This window comes from Solea senegalensis, linkage group LG2 (assembly GCF_019176455.1).
Source record: "Solea senegalensis isolate Sse05_10M linkage group LG2, IFAPA_SoseM_1, whole genome shotgun sequence".
NCBI classification, from domain to species: domain Eukaryota; kingdom Metazoa; phylum Chordata; class Actinopteri; order Pleuronectiformes; family Soleidae; genus Solea; species Solea senegalensis.
In genome coordinates, this window is record NC_058022.1 from 25,678,815 (window position 1) to 25,699,833 (window position 21,019).

The 21,019-nt window shown below is 39.6% G+C and overlaps 2 protein-coding genes across 3 annotated transcripts; both read left to right on the forward strand.

Annotated features, from left to right (window-relative positions):
• The first annotated feature begins 9,873 nt into the window (after positions 1–9,873).
• LOC122765171 lies at positions 9,874–15,243 on the forward strand. 2 transcript variants are annotated; one of them, XM_044019297.1, is made up of 2 exons: positions 9,874–9,911; positions 12,115–15,243. In XM_044019297.1, exon 2 carries the CDS (start codon positions 12,172–12,174, stop codon positions 14,740–14,742), a length of 2,571 nt encoding a protein of 856 aa, XP_043875232.1. In that variant the 5' UTR covers positions 9,874–9,911; positions 12,115–12,171; the 3' UTR covers positions 14,743–15,243. The 2 variants fall into 2 exon arrangements, with proteins under 2 accessions (XP_043875232.1, XP_043875233.1); XM_044019298.1 differs by having other exon boundaries at positions 9,878–9,915.
• A 372-nt stretch (positions 15,244–15,615) lies between these two features.
• On the forward strand, positions 15,616–20,603 carry hpxb (hemopexin b). Its single transcript, XM_044051132.1, has 10 exons — positions 15,616–15,757; positions 16,828–16,853; positions 17,052–17,138; positions 17,242–17,396; positions 17,476–17,629; positions 18,308–18,520; positions 18,630–18,722; positions 19,655–19,785; positions 19,878–20,025; positions 20,235–20,603. The coding sequence occupies exons 1-10, from the start codon at positions 15,693–15,695 to the stop codon at positions 20,459–20,461; spliced, it is 1,299 nt and encodes a 432-aa protein (XP_043907067.1). The 5' UTR covers positions 15,616–15,692; the 3' UTR covers positions 20,462–20,603.
• Positions 20,604–21,019: the final 416 nt, after the last annotated feature.

Sequence of the window (21,019 nt, forward strand, 5' to 3'; positions counted from 1 at the left end):
TCCTAAACAATGAAGGTAAGATATATACAGTATATACAATAGTGTGTAAACATAGATTTGTTGTTTTAGCAATGTTTAAATGACAACATTGCAGTATACGTATTTCTCAATCATGTAATTGGAACACATCCAGAAAATATGGGAAACATGTATGCAGTTTTAAAAGAGCTTCTTCAGATTAAACTGTCAAGTTTTTAGTGTGACCACTTGAACAATTGCACCACCCTGGCTCTGGAGTGGAAGACAAAAACATATTACTTTTACTTTGGCAGTAATTTAGTAGGGATACACAATATTGGACTTTTTGCACGTATGCTGGAGTGCTTGGGCCAATAACTGATACTTAAAAAAACTTGCTTATACATTGCACTTATGACTAGCACTTTATAGTCTGGCTTACTTGAAGCTCTTACTTCTAGCTCTTGTTTGTACCCAAATGTTTAAATGCACTTATTGTAAGTCGCTTTGGATTAAAGCGTCTGCTAAATGACATGTAATGTAATGTAATGTTATCTACAGTATGTCTTTCCATTTGAAATTACTATCGCAGATGTGGATATCAAATATCTTCATTGTGCAATAAACTAATAGCTGTAGGGGGCGCTAGCATAGAAGTCCAGCAGGTAGCAGCTTATTCAGCCTACTATTTTAGTCATTAGTCATATCGCAGATCTTGGCATATTTGCCGATATCCGATAATACATTTAAAAGCCAATACCGATATTGTGCTGCTAATATTGTGCACCTCCAATTAAAGTTAGAGTTTGGAATTTGTTTTTTATCTCATTTGCCAAAATCCTCTTCACGTCAGGAAAGCCACCAAGAAACAAAGTTGACTGAAATAATATTTAAAGAACAAAATGGGGAAAAGCTGGTGTCTGCCTGCAATAGTGTGATAAAAACAAACATTCATTCATTATGTCTCATTATGTCTGTCACTAACTGATGTGTAAACAACCTGCCCATACTTTTGCAGCATGTGACAAACCAGAGCTGTACTCCACATAGGCAGAGAAGAATACATTAATGACAATAAGACTACAGGAGTCAACTTAAGTAAAAGTATTGTGCTGTTGTTGATGTTATTATTATGTCTATGTCTGCTCTGTATTTATGTGTATATAGAGATACTAGCTCAGTCACTAGGTTTTTGAGCAGTAGAATTTTGCTTTTGAAGCTTTTCACGGACGCTCCTTTGTGTTTTCAGTCACACTCCAACCTGTTCGCAGCAGTGTTCCATCTGTCTCGATGTAAAGCAAATCATTTCCTGTGCAGCGTGGGAATGTCACCAGGTGACACAGGATCATATACTGCTCTCCTGAGAGAAACACTTCATCAGAACTGTGTGAACTCATTTGACAGTACATGCAGTACATTTTACACATTTGTTGTTGATGTTTATCTCTTTTAATCTATTTTATTTTATTGTTTTAGATGTATCTTATTGCCTCGTGGGAACATTTATGCCTTTTGTGTCTTTTATTTATTATTCTGTACAGCACAGTGGTCCACTGTGGTTGTTTTAAAGCGCTTTAAGAATAAAGTTGGACTGGATTGTATACAGTTTTAATGCATCTTCAGAAAGTTCTCCCCCAATTATGTATAATCTAACGAGAGAGCTGTTAAAAGATTCACTGAGTCCAACAAACTACTGCACCATGTCCCTTCTTACCTATATGCTCCACGTCAGCCATCCTGCTGAAATATAATTGAAATCCACGAGGGAAAACACCTTGAATGGCTCAGGTAAGTGCAAATTAATGTGTGGGCCATCTTGAAAACACACACACACACACACCCACACGCAAATGAAGATGAAAGCAGGATGTGCACATTTATACATGCATGCATGTGTGTGTGTGTGTGTGTGTTTGTGTGTGTGTTTGTGCGCACCCACCAGTGTAATGTGATAAGCCCCAGCAAAGCACATACCTGATGCCATTAAATGCAATTTCCCCTGTGTGTCCGCCGAGCCATTTGTCAGCTGCTAACACTGCACGCTTTATTAAAAACCTCATCCGCTTCAATTAACTGTGCCCGCAAAGCAGTTTAACTCCACTCTAATCCTGTCAAGATGTTTAAACAGACCTTGCTTACAGTAGGTACATCATTTCAAACCCTGTTAGTGAGTTTTTATGATTTTCTTCTTAAGCAGGCTTCACTCGTCACTTGAAAACTGTGCTTCAAGCTCTGGACGGAGTGGGTTTAACGTGAGCAGGCAGCTGAGAGTAATGACAGCTCAAATGCAGGACACACACACACACACACACAAAGAGGAGTGAGGCAATATGTTTACTAAGCACAGAAGGGTCGGAACACACAATTGCAGAGTCTAGAAGAGACAGAGATAGATCTGGATCGAACACATAAGAGGAGCTGGCAGATGAATTGAAGTGAGTAAACCTGACGCAGTTGAAACTCACCGACGTGGAGCAGGTAAAGTCAAAGGCGGGAAAACACAGGAAGTGAAGTCATTTGAAATGGAGCGGGTGGGAGTAACAAAATAGAACAGGATATAATTAATAATGCATTATTCTCATTCTCTCAATAGCTGTGCGCATCTACACATGTCACCTTTTTAAATTCAGGGAAAAATAGGTCATTATTGAGTTCCTTGCCCAGGCAAGTCCACCGAGTATACAGTAAACAGAGGAAGATTTGTGCCACACGAGTGGCTCTCTGTGGAGATAACGCTTCACTAAGCAAAAGAAACCAGATTCAGAGTGTAAGAAAGTGTGATGAGACATTGATGTCAACCCCATTTTATTGGATGCTGGATGTGGAAACAAAAAAAAACTCCTGTATGAACATCAAAATCTGGTATTTTACAGGAGGCATTGTTCACACAAGTAATAGTTCACCACTTGTGTGACTTTCCCCACTAAGACTAAAAGAAAAATGCAGATGAATGTGCTCCGTAGTGTTGCACTGGAAATGGTGCATTGCTGGCACAAACAGAGCAGGTGAAGAAGAAACCCAGTGATGCCATGATGAGCTGAAGCTGATAAAACCCACAAGAGTCCATGCGGATTATATGAGGTTTTTACCACTGGCAATGTGGTATTACAGCCAGACACAGTGTTCACTTGAATTGTAAAAGAGACGTCAGTGAAGAAGTATAAAGTTAATAGGCAGGCAAATGTCATATAGGGAACAGGATTCTAAGGCTAAAAGCGACACACTGAAAGCTGATGAAGGCAATAAAGAGAAGGCTATCTTTTCCCCTAAATTTTAATCCTTCATTTTAACTTGAAATTCCTTTTGAAGAAGAAAGCAGGAAAGAGATGACCTCTACTTGATGAAAAATAAGTCTGAAGGTCTGCATCTGTTTTCCACAAGGATACCACACATCGTCTTGTGCTTTCTTCCACTGTCTCTCACACACACACACAGCCGTGCCAGCAGGGAGGTGATGGTTAGCATGGTGCTGTTACCAGGGGACCATGGGTGGGGTTTGCAGGAAGAGGAGAGGTGTAAATTGGGTGATTGCTGGGTGCAAAGACTTGTGAGTGAAAGCTTGGTACTTTTCCTCTTGATGCTTTGTCACTCACACACACACACACACACACACCATGCAATTCAGGTTGTGGACAAGGTGAAGATGTGGAGGGGAGGAGAGGCAGTTTGGCACACTTGTCTGTTCTGTTTAGTGTTTATATCAGAGCAGGGAGCTCCATTTTGTCTTTCACGCTTGCTTTTTTTTTTTATCCCCCTTCTCTCTTGCCTCCTTTCCTTGTTTTTCTACACTTGATGAAACGCTTGATTTTACTTCCAAGTAGAAAAACAAGATGCGAGTCCAGGAGGAAGATGCGACTTCAGATTGTGGTGGTGGTGGTGGTGACCACAAGCAAACACGTTTACTCCATAATTTCATATCTATCAACTTGACGCTGATGAAATTTGAAAGTGTAATCAGCGAAACGAAAGCTAAAGGCGAGCAGGTGTGACTTGCCTTTGATCATAACGGAGACCAATCGCAATTAGATCCAAAAATGGCTTGACGGTGGTATCAGGGGGCTGCTTGCAGATTATGTATTTTTAATCAGAGTTGTTAGCATCTGTGATGGATGCCCATTTTACTCACACCGGCCTCTGATGGCATACGTCATGTTTGCTCGCTGTGAATTATCACCACATGTATGCTGTCCATTAAGTGCAGGAGGAGACACACATCCCCCACAACTGCTGCACGGTGAGGAAGCAAGAAACAAGTGGCTTCATCACTTTCGGTAGCTGGTCCTCCGTCCTCCATTTTAAATGTTCTACATTTCATTCTTGTATTATAAAGAGAAACGTGGCAGCATATAGGGCTGAATGATTTAGGTAAAATATGTTTTCTCTGATAAACAATTTCAATTAGTTTTACTTAACTTTTTAAGTCAAGCTTTCATTAATTATCTACCTATGTTGTGTTATGCCTGTTGCATCAGGTAAACAAGGAGGAGCCTCAGGCTACTTGAATGATGAATGTCATCATTATTGACATTAATCACTAACATTAATGTCATGATTTGATCAAGAGTTCATATAATAAAAAAGGTACATTGGCCTTGCATGCGGTTTAAAAAATATTTAACTATAAGAAAGTTATTCTCATTAAGGGTCCCACATATTACAGTTTACGCTGTATAAATATTTCACATTTACAAAAACCAAAGCCTGTGTTTGTGAGTGTGTGTTTGTCTGTGTGAGTTTGTGTGTGTGGCCCCTAGCTCGACCATGTGCTAACCCCACACAGCTGCAGAGTCCCCTCGAGGGTTTATCGCACAGGCAACAGAGGACGGGCAGAGGAGGAGGAGGAGGAGGAGGGCGAGGAGGACGAGGAGGAGGAGGAGGGGTGGGCATGGACTGAACATTTCCATTTCCATGCCACACTGTTCTGGCGAAGACGTCGTACACCGCTGTGCATGTGCGTCTCCACTGCTATTGCTCAATCTTTTTAAGCTTGTCAGTTAAGGTTCTCATCACATAACTCTCTGGGCGCAGGGGTTGAAAAGCTGATTGTGTACTTCACTGTTGCAAATGTGTTTGCTGTGGTGATAATGTATTTATGCAGGAGACAGAAAGAGACAGGGGACTCTTCCCATTGAATTAAACGCACACAGTGTGTCATTTCTGCCACTAGGGGTCTCTCAATCAAAACAATAACTAAAGAAAGTAGCGTGAAACAGTGCGTGATCATGGGAATTGTTGTCTCATTTCATTCTCCTGTGCGTTAACACTTGATGGTGGGAGCTTTAGCAGCAGAACGTGTAGCGAACGACAATGAGCACTTGTGATCCATTAATGACAAATACACACAATAAAATGAGAAAAACAAAAGACAACACACTTGTATTTTCGTCCTCACTCTTTCATGTTTGCCTTGGAAATGATGGCAGAGATGAGTAAAGTATAAGACGCCATTAAAGGGTGACCAAAATGAAATGATCCGTGACCTTGGACTGAAAACAGTATTGGAAACTATTTGGCCAATGCAAGTACTCAAAAATATATAGCAGTAATGTTTTTGTAAATATTTTTAATGCAGATATGTTACATATATCTTTGTGTAGAATTGTTGTCTTTATTCTGTGTTTCAAATACGAATGTTGACGTTACAAAGTACTTCATATGCTGCAGCTGCATGAAAAGGTAGGTTTTTACAGGATCTGGAGTTAATAGCTCCATAAAACTCTACATGTTTATCTGCCTACATGTTACTGACATAAAGAAGCTCAGAGTCCGACCTGAAAACAGTAATGGAGAAACCAAGGAGTCTCAGGTTCCTCAAATATCCCTGTCAATCAAACGCCGTTTCCTCTGAGTGCGTTTTCTATCTGTCAAGGGTCATCGAGAGTGAGGATGAGACCCATTCCCCCCCTCCTCCCCTTGGTCCTCCATCTCCTCCACCTCCACGCCTCCCTCCTCTCCTTCTCCTTAGAGGTGTATCTCTACCTTGTGCATCACGTCTGGGCATGACCTGTTGCTAGGTAACCCTGGGTCACAGCTGCACACTATGGTGGAGCCTTTTTTTTATTTATCAGTGAGTTATGTGGGAGATGGGGGCTGTAATTTATTAGTTTGATATTGGGCAGGCAGCGCAAGTTTGGGATTGTAAAAAGAAGAGATGGCCTATAGCTCATCAAAATGCTTATTCTGATCCTGGGCTTCGGTTCCGCTGAGGAGATTCACAACAGAGGGGACCACAAGATTATAAATTCATCTGCTTTTTACTAAGAAAATCAAGCATCTCCAACAACAAAGCCAATGGTAATGCACTTTCCATGCTGGTAATTGAACAGATGTGGTCGGAGCTTGGAGGACCAAGAAAAAGGAATTCATCTCAGTACAGTATGTGACTGATTCATGTCCAAGGATGAAGTGGGTGCAGACAAATAGAGTTATCCAGCTTTGTAGTCATGACAGAGTTAACGTCCCCACAGAAATTTATGCAACACTTGCATCAGACTGATTAAATTAACATGGATCCTGGGGGAAAGGATATTAGTATTATAGTAATAATAATAATAAGAATGATAAAATAATAAAGAAAAGGTGAAATAAAAGCAGAATATGATAACCCTACTCATCACTTGGCAGAGTTTGGGATCATGCTTATATTTGCTTTCTTGCTGAGAGTCAGATTGGATGATCAACACTAGTCTCTCGTATCTATTAGGTGAAAATGAAGCTGCAACAAGCAGCCAGTTAGTTTAGCTTAGCAGACGCAAGTAATGGGAGAGTAGTCCACTTTTAATAAAGTAAAGTAATAATGACTCTGAAGCCAAGCTCACTCGAAATGAGAAGGGTGTCTTTAAAAATGTCATATCATGTTCTCATCTCCATTAAAGGCGTCATAATAACAAATTAAAAAAGTGACATTTTAAATTGGTGGACAATAATGATTTAAGCTTAAAATACAGACATATGTCACACATAAAAATGATTTATCAAAATATCACATTAGGCAGTTGTTTTAAATGTCTAAAGTGCTGTTTCATCACAGAGCCTAAAATAAGACAAATTTAGAGACTGATTGCTACCATGTGAAAGTTTTACAGTTTTTGCAACACTTACTCCGCCGTGATATTAATTTGTGCTGCATCTGCTGTTGTTGACTCAGCCACACATCTTCCTCAAAGCTCACCATCGCATCCCAGGTCTTACCCACAACGCTTTTGTTAAATTTCTCTCCCTAATGTGCGTGTGATGAATATTTTTCAGATGCTTCCTCTAGGCCATATCTGATCAAAACAAATGCACCTGCACTTTTTCCCCTCCTTGCAACTGCAACTCCCCCAGGACGGGTAAAAATTGACTCCCTGGCTTCCTCCACCAGGCAATTACGTGCCATCTGTTCCCATCTTGGTTGTTCCAGCTCGTTTTGTTTCTGCGATTGTTCGTCTAATATCATAGGCCTGAAAGTGTTAGAGAGGATGGGGAGGGTGGGGTGGGAGCACGGGGTGGGGGGGGGCACAAAATGAGGAGTGGCATGAAGAGGAATTAATCGAATCTAACAGCAGAACTAGATCTTCCCCTCTGAAAGGAGAGAGTCCCACTAGAATGAGGACCATTACCATATTCATCACCTAATATTGCCTGCTGTATGCAAAGTGGGAGAGAAGAGTGCAATATGACTGTCTTGACCGCTTTTCTAATTCCATCTGTGAAAGCTTACGGACTTCTTGTTTAATTGTTTGTTTGTAACAAGTCCACTTAGTACCTGCTTTACTGTGATGCTCCCATTGGTTTGGGAGTGGTAATAACAATCCATTAACTTCCCCCCCGTCATTTATTGCACCGACATACATGTTAATCTATATTTATTATATATGTAATGTTTTTATGCTGCCATGCTGAATCACATTATTGTTTTACAGTAACTATTGGGACCATTACTCTCTGCCACACACACACGGGCTGGAAGCAGCGTGTAGATTTAATTGCAGTGATGTTGCAGACGAAGGCGAGCAGCTGGATTGCAGAGTTTTAACAGTGATATCAATAACAGAGCGCCACCTTAGGCCGATATAATTTTCCATCTCTCCTGACAGAGCGGGAGATAGAAATAATCAGTCACAACACCAGGCAGGCAGCTTGTAGGGCCTTGTGTGACATGCAGCAACACTGATGGCTCAAGACCCATCTGTGACCAGAGGGCAACACCATGATCATGTGTATGTGGTTCTGTCTGTGTGTATAATTGGGGGGGGAGATATTTTAGATCCTATCATCAGATAAAATATATATTAAACTGCTTACAGGCCAATACACTGGAAAAAAAAAAAGGTTGATAATCTTACCTAAAAATGATTTCAGTTGATAACACCTAAATAACGTTTATTCAAACTAAAGTAAGTTGTAACTTGCAGTTGACTGAAGTTTGTTTGGAAGTTTGTTAATTACTGATTAAAGTCACGATTTAAAGTTTGTCAGCCATTGTTGTTCAATGTAGAGTATAGAGTCCAGATGGCGTTATGATTGCTTGTGGTCCGAAAACTAAACAAACATCACTATCTTGTCTCAATCTCAGGTGGAAGTATAATCAAAATAAAAAAAAAGATTATAAACACACAGACAAAAGAGGACCCCCTGCTCAGCTGTGAAGATGAAGAAAATGAATTCTTCTAAAAAAAAAGCCCAAAAGCAACATTTACTTTCCGTCTGTATATGTCATATTTTAGTGGCAAAAAGCCAAGCTCTCTAAATGGTATAGGACACCGAGGCATCGCACACACTCAGCCAAAGAAATCAATGGGATTGAATAAATGTTGCTGCATGATAAACTGCAGGTCTAATAAACTGATGTTAGATAGATTTACGTGATTTTTTTTCCCCCTGTAAAGATTTTGAAATCTATGTGTTTGGAATAACATAAGAAAACACGTGGTAAGGTAAGTAAAAAGGTAAAAATGTGTCATTCTCTAGTTGGTACAAAACCTTGTTAAAGGTCTGTGCCGCGCAAACCTGCCACAAATTATAGTCAGGCTTCTCTTAAACTGAAACTCATCTGAACTCATCTGAATTGAACATTATGCATTTTACATGATGTGTCTGCAATTTTTGGAGCTGAATACTCCGCATAGAGAAAATCCCTTAAAGGTATGGCACCAGGATTAATTTATATTATTGATTCAGACTTGTAAATAAAGGGTGGAGAATACAGTTACATTAAATCCTGTCTGAAATCAATTTTCCATTTGTTTTGTCTCCGTATTTCTGTTCCATGTCTTCTATGCAGGCGAGCAGTTTGTTTAGGGACTTAGTTAAATGGATTGCACAATTATATGTTCTGTCATACTATGACATGATAGATTCTCCTATTTTGAGAACATTTGATTTTGAAGGAGGCATTGGCGCTCTAATTATCGTGTCCTCACAGATGCTTTGTATTTGCTGACCTCTAGTGGTTATATATTAACAGAAGTGACAGAAACCCAATGAAGAGACTTCAATTTTAGGGTCTTACACATCAATCCATTTTAATATTTTAGTCTGTAAAAAAGACTTTTTTGCATCAGAAATATCTAACAAGCAAAAGCATATGTGATCTCTCCTTTTTAAAAAATAATAAACCCTTAGTTTGTACCAAAAGTGTATTTAAATAATGTAGGTGTGCAGTATAGACATCAGGTAAAGAAACATATTATTCTTACCTTATTCAGTTGTGTTTGTGTGGACAATTAAATGAGCCTATGTATTCAGTCAGTATGTGTACAGGATAAATATTGATTTGTTTACCTGCACAAACAGACTGCTGTGGGTTGTATTGGACTGTGACAACTACCTGTGCGGAATGAAATGCAAGAAAGAGGGAGGGAAGAAGGGTGAGATGGGGGAGTGACGGAAAGAAGGTGTGGGAGGGTGGAGGGTAGGCTGGGGGGCAGAACAGAGAAAGCAGCAGAGGAAGCAGCACACCTTGAATTCAGGTAGGTCAGTATAATTTATTTTTTTTAAGGTAATAAAAATGCCATAATGTGTAAATGCTCTGCTAAAGTATAATTTTTCACTTAAAGTTTGGATTCTTAGGGGGGGGGACATTCTCAAAGCTATAATTAAAAAAGAAAAAAAAATCAAATTAAAGCTAATTACTTTGCTGTCTACAGATTGTTGCTGATTTGTCTTCAACAACTGAAGTAATTTAATTAAATGTTTGAGAGAGGTCTTTACCTGTGAGCGCTGCTGAATAGCGCCATTGTTTCGTTTTGATACGCTGGAATGCTCCTGAACATCCTGCATAATCCTCTCAATTATGAATGGTATCATTTATTCCATAGTCTCAGCACCTCAGCAAAGGCCATACGGTAACTTAGCAACTCGTGCTTCTCATTCAACATTAAAATGGGGCAACATGAGAAGACCCAGTGGCCTCACTCCAGGACAGTGACAGGGATTTGTTTCTGAAACATAACCTACATTTTCCCCCATTCCAACAAACAGGTCATTACCTATTTATCTATATTATCTATAACCCAGCATAAAATGAAGTTTTGTCTTTGAAGAGGAAATTATTGATTTTGATTCCATATTTTTCTCCTGCTCCTCCTTTTTTTCCAGATTCTTTCTTAGTTATTCTTAAAGTTACAATGTCATCTGTCCTGAATACCATACAACTGTCAAATGTCACCCAGATAACATCTTCAACAGCTTTTTAAAACATGGGAAACAGATTTTATCCATTGACACTGTCAGGGCACATTTTTCCACAGGGACTTAATTGTGAACACAGAGGTAAACCGACACCTCACCCTTTCATCCTTGCAAAAGTGTTGTTGTTTTGCTCCAGGGGGTTAAAAGGCTCTTTACTTATTTTCTATACCAATAACATACAGTACACATGATGATACCCACGATTGCCAACCCACAATATGATCCATTTTAAAAGCCGAATGGAAAAAAAGACATAGGTGACCCCTCTCTTGGCAGACTCTCACATACCTTCAGTAGGTGGTGAAAGGCATAGCTCAGTTTCAATGCCTTGAGCAGGTAAGCATCCTATTTCCACCAAAGGTGACAATGGGGGTCTGTGCTTCATTTGGAAGCAACTAGCCTGATGAGGTTTAATGATGAGTCAGGTTTAAAGTGATGATTCAATAAGCAAAATGCGACAAATCATTATGATTTTTGTAAATGTAGTGAAAAGCACAGCATGACACAGGTAATTAAAGGCAAATGTTTGCTTCAGTGTTTGGTGCAGGACAGTTCAATTTAATTTGACACTAAATTAATTTCAATTAATTGTGTTACAATTGTCAAAAGTTGGACAAAAATAACCATTTACATTTTTGGCTGCCTTCTAGAGCAAGACAAATTGCAAATTGTGTTGAATGACTGACAGAGAATATTAACTTCTGGGCAAAAACAGGAACAAAAGGCAAAAATACAAAACACACCAATCTTACATTTACTCCTACAAAGGAAAGATTAAATGCTTATTTTTTTAACCAATGCTGTCAGTGCGCATCAGTGTTTCTTTATGTCTGTATTTATTTGCAAGCTCCACTGTGTCATGCCATTTACATAGTTGATGCAGCTATCACATTGCAAACTGCTGCGCTGCAGTATACTGCTTGGTGGAAATGCATCTTTTGAAATGCTTTGGCAACGTAATAATGAACATCCAGTTTATTGTTGTGGTGATTGACTGACCTAGGGGAAACAGGACATTGGTTATCGGAGAGCACTTTAAAGTCTTGTGAGAAACTGAATATTGTGTGGGATACAGTTGCAACGAAAGGAAACCAGTATCCTAGTTTTGAAAGAGAACAGAAATGTACACAGTTTCTATTTAGGTTAATGTGGCACACACAGAGTAAGTTTACAAAATATTGAAGCAATTTATAGTTAGACTCTGGATAGTTTCTGGATTAAGAATTTTGCATTGCATACTATACTTAACCTTATTTCAGTTTTGATCTGTATTCATCCATCAAGAGGCATCAATTTTACCAATGCTAAACTCTTTTGTAGCACTTGTAACCCTAACCCTAACCCAAGTGACAAAAGCACCTAAAAGCAACAGATTATTTGCTGGGCGTGTGCCTTTGACAGACATGTGAATCTATGCTTATGTCTTATTGTTCATGATTTTAATGATAATGTGTTTTTCTTTTGCATTTGCTCTCATTACAGACAAAAAAACAATAAAGCCTAATTTCACAAAAGGGACTAATTCAAATCTACAACACAATGTTAATGCGGTCTCATTCAGAGAGAAGACCCCTACCTGGGTTCTCAGCCCTGCTGACAAACACTACTCCAAAACGGAAAGAAAATATCTCCCCTCCATCCCTGTCCCTCACACCACGGCAGTCTGTCTTTGCACCCATATCTCTCACGCCACCACCTCCCTGGGTGACTCAGGCTCTGTCCAACCTCGAGCAAGGAGAACGAGAACTGCAATCCCTCAGGGACCGACAGCAGAGCGAGGTGGAGGAGGTGAACCGTGAGTTGGACAATGCAGTGATTAAAGCTCAGAGAGAGGAGCGGCGCCTTCTTGAGAAGATTGAACAGGACCACAGAGAAGCCCAGCGCCATCTTAGTCAACTGAAGAGGGAAAATACTGCAGCGGTGAGAGTTGTGCAGTCACTTGTTGACCAGCAGCTTAGAAAAATGGGACAACTTATGGAACAGGTAAAAAGGTGGGGCAGTACTGCTGGTGAAGCCAACAAAAATCAGCTCCAAAAAGGAGTGGCCGAGGTCACCCAACCTTGGGAAATCTCACTAACCATGAAAAGAGTCAGTTTCTTACCAAGTCCTGGGTCCAAGACCTTGAGTTTAGGGGAAGTAGATGTCCATGAGCAATGTATGACATACCCCATTGGTGTCTGTGGTGTTCAAGGACAGAAGTGTGCCTTGCACTCAGGGGACACAACCTTTTCAAACCTTACCCCTCTTGAAATTCGAAAGGAACCACAACCAAACAGAGTTGGACAAAGAGATGAGACCAGTAAGACAAACCCTGGTTCTATGCGCGTTGTCAGGAAACTGTGTCTGTCAAGTTCTACAGAGAATGAGGATGAGCTCAAGTCCCCTACTCTAAGAAATCGCCGCGTATCTGAATCTTCTCAAGATGAAGAACTGGAATCTGTTTGTTCAGACACACAAGGACAAGACCTTTTCCTTGCTGTCCCGCCAGTCTCCAGTCAAGGAGAATCTGAAGGTGATGAATCTGATGGCCGACAAAGCAGAACAGAGAAGCTCTCCACACTGAAGTGTGAGATGAAGCAGAAAACCTTTGTCTTGGTCTCAAGTGAGGAACCTTCCTATCCTCCAGAAGAATCTGATGAAACAAGCTGTGATGTGGCAGTATCCCCAGAAATCACACGCAAAAGTTCAGTCTCCAAATGCAGTCTTGATCTCTCCTCTGGACATCGTCTTCTTTCTCAACAAACCTTTTCTAAGACAAAGAACACAAAAGACGCAGTGCTAGATAGTGGAAGCCCTCCATCACCAGTAGACAGTGAGGATTCTTGTTACACCTATACTGTAAATACTCCAATCAATGGATCACTTAAGCGAGACCGGAGTCACTCAATGTCTACCGCTGATCTTCCCAGTAAACTACGCCCTTTAGTTAGTGGAGACAAGAGTGAGCGCAAAGGAATCAGGAAGGTGAACAGAATGCGACTTGCCTCTGAAACTTCTGCTCTTGAACAACCCCAGGGAAACAGCCTTGAATCTGACCAGAACAACACAAGCTCGAATAAACGACAATCAAGGTCCCAGACTCGTGTTACAAAAGGCTCAGGTTTAAACCATGTGAGCAGATCTCTGTCCATGTCAGCTATTGAAGGTGACAAATTAGTCAAAGAACCACAGCCACACAAAACAGACAAAGAGAAAGTTGTACCAGCTTTGAGAGACCTGGAGGAAGAGGGTGGTTCAACTGCACTGGACTCAGCTTATCTGGTCAAACAGTTTGGAAAACAAGGATCAGGCCGCACTGATTTCAATCTGCCAAGCGGCGTCCATGCATCCATCAAAGGGCAGCTATTTGTCGTTGACTGTGGAAACGCCCGCATTCAGGTGACTGATCTCCAAAAGAATGTTGTACAGCAGGTGACCCCTTCAGGATCAGAGAGGTCTTCCCGTATCTGCAATTATTTTGATGTAGCTGTGAACTCAAAGGGCCTCATTGCACTGACCTGTGCTGCTGAACGTGCTTTGTTGGTGTTTAGCCGCCATGGGCGCCTCCTTCAAACATTTGGAGGAATAATGATTGGTACCACCAGTGAAGAGCTGGACGCCCCAAGAGGAGTAACTGTTACCCGTGAAGATGAGTTCCTGGTTGCTGACATTAAGCGTGGAACTTTAACAGCCCTACAACTGGACCCTAAAACTGGGGCCAGGTTGGAACGCACTGTAGTGACTGGGTACCACAGACCCTACCTGGTGGCGGCCTGTCTCACCAGTGGGCTCATGGCAGTATCAGAACGAGGAAATGAGACTGGACGAGTCCCATGTATCCGTGTCCTGGACCCAAGCTGGACCACTATACGAATCCTGGGGGTGTGTTCTGGCTTGGGGCCTGTCCTGACATGTCCTTGGGGCCTGTCTATTGACAGCGATGGGGATGTCCTGGTGACAGACTGGGGCAAGCAGCACCACCGTGTGCTTTTCTACCCATCCAAGGGTGTTGGCTGGCCTCTAGTAAGTGATAATCTCAGCAGCCCAAGAGGTCTGGCACTGCTCCCTGATGGCCATGTGGTCATTTCAGACAGTATGAATCATTGCATCAAGATCTACCGCTACAAATGAACTACAGAGGAAGGTGGCAAATGGATATATAGAGAATTATGGATATGGATTTCATTGGGTTGTATTTGTAACATCAAGTTATAGTCCTTGGAAATGTATAGAGTGAATTTCTTTGACAACAATTTACAGCTTCTACCTCTTGAGATAATTGTGTTAAGACATTATTATTTTCTTTTTGCTAGTATAGAGTAGAATGTTAGCGCTCAAAGTTTTTATTACTCTTATACAACACAGAAAGTATACATGTACCTGATATTATATGAATGCTTTTAAAGTGACCTTCAGAATTTCTAGTTTGGTGAACTACACTTAATTGTACCTGAGTGACATTTTGAAATTTTGAAATATTCCAAAAGATTTAGTTATTTGGTAATCATGGCAAGTTTGAAAACTGTAAATCACAGATCAAAGAGTTTAGTGTGCTTAAAATTGGGAGGGGTATGCAGATGTTTGTACTGATATTTTCTCTGAGTTGAAAAAATTAAATAAAATTTTCCATAATTTGTTACTGTCTGGCTATTTGCACACCACACAATTCCACATTTCCCTGGTGTAAATAAGTGGAAACTGGGTTTCAGAACATTCTTATCTTCTCTGAAGTACTTCAAAGCACAATTATGACAATGATTATCTGTGGGCAGTTAAAGAGATTAGACAACACTATATATTGTGATTTACGCTACAGTATAAAAGGCTGCATGCTTTTGTTACTGATATTCCTGTTTTTCCAAAAGATAATGAATGATCTTCAGTCATCATGTAAAAGCCTGATTTTGCAACAGCTAAAACTCCGGCACCCCAACTATGCAAACAGACATTGAGAGTGTTTCCTAACATATCAACACACCCACACACACATTTCAGTACAAGAGTCAAGGGTTAGCTCCTGCAGAGCCACACTTCACAGTTCTGCTCCACAGTGAGACCCGACTTCATCAGTACCACACAGCATGGACCTACTCACCAAAACTCTGTTTCTGTGCTTAGCACTTGCCCTCGCTAATGGCGCACCAGCGTGAGTATTAATTGACTCTTTATTTGTACAACGTTAAGATGCTTCATGCAGGATGCCTTACACTCTCTAGAACAATAATATGCAGTATGATTCAGTTTCAAGTTTATCTTCAGGTTTCCAAAATATATTCAAATACAGTTAAACATGAACATATACAGTAGCTATGCTAAATCGGAATATACTGTACAGAAATTCAAGTCAACTACTCGTAATGTGAAAATAATGTTTTTTATGTGAGAGTCATATCTTAGAATGTGTAATATGGTGATTTTAACTGTAAGGCATCTTTTAGACTCTTTAAAATTGTATTATAAGTAAAATGTATTTTTTATTATTATTAATATCATAGGAGAGATTATCATACTTTTCTGGCTTCAGTTTTTGTTGCAGTAAATTGCACTAAAATGTAGCACCCTCTCAACTTTCACTATTTTGTGTATTATCGCATTAGTTTAACCCAGTGTTTTCCAAAACCTTATATATGGGACCCTTTTTTTCATGAAATGGTGACGCATATCATATAAAAAGTGACAAGAGCCGATTTGTCATTATGTAGTGACTAATCTACGGCCAAACCTAATATCATTTTTGAATTAGTAACCACATTATTTCCAATAAATGTTTGATAAATTAATTAAAATGTAATTTTATGAATGCTATTTACAATATTTATATATGTGTATATATATATATATATATATGTATATATATATATATATATATATATATATATATATATATATATATATACATATGTATATCATAACTAAAAGATCTGGATGATTCTGCAAATTTCATTGGGGACGCAAATAAAAAATCCCCCGCAACTGTGGGTCCCGACCCAGTCTTTGGTAAACACTGGTTTAACCATTGCAACAGAAATACACAAGTCACTGTCCAGTCATTTCATAACTCCAGGTCACTGCCAGGTCACAAAGTTCTCCGGTTAAATCAATAGAGCAAACAGGGAAATGTTACGTCATGCTAAAGCCAAATCAAGAATATTTGAAAATGAAATGTGTGTAAGAAATACAATCTTTCTTTTCTTTCTTTTTTTTTATCATCCACAGACCTGGGGCAGATGAAGAGGCAGATGGTGGGTTCAATGAAGTGAAATAACCACATTTTATTACTAGTTTATCCTTAACTTAAGTAGTTAAAATCATTGATCATTAAAAACAAACAAAGGATATTTTATCAAAATAAGTTGTTAATCTGAACAATCTTTGCATTTACTATCCTTTCAACTGTATTGATGGCAATTTAACATATATTTTCTCCTTTTTAAACTAAGCACATGTTGCTGTGCCAGACAGATGTGAAGGTATCGAGTTTGATGCCATCACTCCTGATGAGAAAGGAACCACTTTCTTCTTCAAAGGTGAATCTTTTGTTTTTGGTATATTTTTTTAATCGTAGACACAATTTTGACCAAACTGAATATAAATTAATTTGTATAAAATGAAACTTTGATGTTCTCTCAGGTTGTCACGTGTGGAAGGGTTTCCATGGTCCAGCTCAGCTCTCCAATGAGGTTTTCAAGGAGCTGAGTGGCATCAATCACAGTCATGTTGACGCTGCCTTCCGCATGCACAACACAGAAAACACAGACGTCCACGATCACATCTTTTTCTTCCAGGTATCATTCGTGCAGTGTGATATGATTCTGTAAAAAAAGCAGAGCAGTGTCTGTCACTGATATCTGCTCTTTCTTTTAGGGTGACAAAGTGTTCAGCTATTATAACCACACCCTGGAGGACGGATATCCAAAACAGATCCAAGAGCAGTTCCCAGGAATTCCCAGCCACCTGGATGCAGCTGTGGAGTGTCCCAGAGGAGAGTGCACAGCAGATTCAGTTCTTTTCTTCAAGGGTGTGTTGGCATTCACTTAGTCACTTATATAAACATTTAAGGCTTTAAAGTGACATTTAAAATGAATGGATGAAACATTGCAATGAGATAAAGGGACACTTTCACAAATGCCTGAGGAATAGGACTATATCAGTGTGACAAAGATAATGGCTCCCTCTTGTGGTGGGGAGCAGCTGCAGCCTTAGATGTTTGTGACACACATTGCATTGGAAACCTGGAATTTAAGCCTGTCAAAAACACAATGAAACATTTATTCAAAACAGAAGAAAAACATGACATATTTAAAAGTCTGCACATCATTGAAGACAGGAAGTTAATTTATGTCTGTAATATGGATTTAGTAAAGGAATTAACAAAAATCTGGTCACAATGCTAAATAAATGTTGCTCTTTCTGTTCAACAATCTGTTCAATATTTTCAATTTGCCTCACTAATTTGGTCACTAATAAAATGGAAAATGTCTACTCTCACAAATATCTACATGGATATTTTCATCCAACTCCGCCCCTGGATAATTGTTGCAGATTTTTTGTTAAGTTAGGAAAGATGAATAATCTCCTTTGTACAAATTTTTAGAAAATCCTTTTAGTCATTTTAGTCATATTATGTTCACAGATAAAGTTATGATTGGACCGCTGTGAATGAATAATATGTTGGAGATGATTCTTTTCCTCACAGGTCATGATGTGCACGTTTATGATATCAGCACTAAGCAGGTGAAAACCAAGAATTGGCCCCACCTGCCCGTGTGCACCTCCGTTCTACGCTGGCTGGAGCACTACTATTGTTTCCATGGACACAACTTCACCAGATTCAACCCAGTCTCTGGCGTGGTGAACGGCACATACCCAAAAGACGCCCGCAATTACTTCATGAAGTGTCCCAACTTTGGTGAGTTCAACAAGAAAAAGAGCCCTTCAAATCTTACAGTTACTTTATATTGACATAATGTATGCATTTACTTTCACATAAATGTGTCCTATTTTCTTTTTAACTGCAGGTCATGGATCACACAGCATGGTCCCTAAATGCAGTGACATCAAAATAGATGCCATCACTACTGATGATGCAGGCAAAACGTATTTATTTCGAGGTATGAGTCACAAAAACAAAAATAACATTATTATTAGTATAATAGTTAGTTTATTTTGGTGACATGTGTACACAAATAAATGCAAATACATTTGTGTTGACACATTAAACACACATTCTTATCAATTAAATAGCACAACACAAGAAATGGTGTAGGTTGAAGCTACCCTGAGATCATTCATTGTACTTCGTTAGCCAAGGGTGACCAAGAATTACTGGGTATTGTGTTGAGTCAATAATGTGAAAAGTGATACACTCTGAATGGTTACCTGATGTGAGGAGAGAAAGGGGTGGAGTTTGGTGAGAAACATGGCTGAGTAGTTGACCGTCCAGGGCGTTGGCCTCCCTGGGCTCGGGCAGGACCTGGAGCCGGAGTTGAAGTTGTTTAGCCAGGGTTTGGGCCATGAAACTCTCGTCAGCACCAGAGTCACTGAGAACAGAGAGATTCAATAAGGTGGTTATGCTTATGGTGGTTAATCATGACATAAAAAATTGAAATTATGAGATATAACGATTATGTCTAACATCCAATAGTTACCTCATTTATGATTGCACATTGTGAGTGTCGTTAGGCCAGCAAGGCGATGGATGAAGGGGCCATTAGAAACATTGTCGCATGCGCACATCTTATCATTTTATCTAATAATTATGACTTTTCAACTTTTTATCTCATAATTTCGACTTACTTCAAGGATATTTTTATTATCAAGGCTAAATTGTACCTCTTTCTTTTCCTTTTTTCGGACCGGATTGGGCTTCCATATTTAAACCAAAATACTGGTCACCTGTATTAGTTAAATATAAAAATAAAACAAACAGTTAAACAAAAAAACTAAACTTACATCACAGCTAAGCACATTGGTTTCTGACTGCCGCTGCATGGTTAATGCAGAGACATTCACAATGACTATGAATATTCTTCAATCTTCTCAGGTCCTATGTACATGCGTCTGGACACCCATCGCGACGGCCTTCATCCATTCCAAATCACCAGGACGTGGAAGGAACTGACAAATGGCGTGGATGCTGTTTTCTCTTTCATGGACAAAATCTACATGATTAAGGTTGAGTTATGATTCCTCATGTAGTTGCTGGGAAACATGAGCATTGTTGAAAAGGAATTTAAAATCATCTTTGTTCCTCCAAACACCCTCAGGATGAGCAGGTTTACATCTATAAAACAGCTGCTCACTACACTCTGATTGAAGGTTACCCCAAAACCCTGAAGGAGGAGCTTGGCATTGAAGGACATGTGGACGCTGCTTTTGTTTGTCCCGGTGAACAAACAGTTCACATAATCCAAGGTGAGGTTACTGACAACCAGTGTCACTGTGTTTGTCAATTTCTGTGTTGAACTTGTACTAGAAGTAGAAAAAGTAAATAATATGTGAATAAGTAAATGAAATTATTTGGATAATTTAAAACCTCCATACAGAGAATTTGATTTTGGGGTATGAAGGATGAGATTTTATTTTTGTTGACTTTTGATAAAAAAAGACTTTTCTTTCAACAGGAAAACAAATGCGTACTGTCGATCTCAGTGCCTCACCCAGGGCAGTGACTGCCGATATGCCTCTGCCCATAGCTGACATTGATGGTGGTCTGTGTGGTCCAGAGGGAGTCACTATTTTCAAGGGCTCACAGTTTTACCAGTATGAGAGTGTTATGATACTGGCTATGGGCAAAATCTTTATCATCCCTCAAGATGTTACCCCAGCAATGTTGGGGTGTCGAGAATAGGAGTCAGGGCTCAGAGCTCCTCACTTCTGAAATAAGGAATAAAGCACTCAACATGTAATATGTTTGAAAAGTCCTCCATCCATGCATTCAAGATGGAGTTTGAGCTGTTTGGTGAATAAAATGTTGAAAACTGCGCACAGGAGAGTAGAGTCAGTGTCATTTGTGATTATTAGTCAAAGAGAATCTGAAGGTGATGAATCTGATGGCCGACAAAGCAGAACAGAGTAAGTAAGCCACACTGAAGGGTGAGATGAAGCAGAAAGCCTTTCAATTGTTCTCAATAGAAACTTCATACGTGACACAAGAGAGCAACCACATCTACGAAGATGAACTTCACCCAACAGAAGGTCCGCCATTTTGAATTTAGCTGCCATTTTGGAGCAAAACAGAAAGTGCTCTACATCGCCAGAGCCATACATCGACCAATCTGCACAAAACCTCACACGTGAGATAAGTACGGATGCGCATTGCATTCACTTGAAAAAAATAATAATAATTGACATATTCGTTTATTTTTGGTTTGTTTTTCTGATTTACTGAATATTTCTTTTCCTGTGT

What these genes read in the sequence shown, in the direction of transcription:
- LOC122765171 (XM_044019297.1), top strand. Translation starts at nt 12,172, where the DNA reads ATGTTAATGCGGTCTCATTCAGAGAGAAGACCCCTACCTGGGTTCTCA.
- hpxb (XM_044051132.1), top strand. Translation starts at nt 15,693, where the DNA reads ATGGACCTACTCACCAAAACTCTGTTTCTGTGCTTAGCACTTGCCCTC. An exon ending in CTCGCTAATGGCGCACCAGC is followed by an intron (nt 15,758 to 16,827) that starts GTGAGTATTAAT and finishes TATCATCCACAG; the next exon opens with ACCTGGGGCAGATGAAGAGG. An exon ending in CAAAACGTATTTATTTCGAG is followed by an intron (nt 18,723 to 19,654) that starts GTATGAGTCACA and finishes CAATCTTCTCAG; the next exon opens with GTCCTATGTACATGCGTCTG.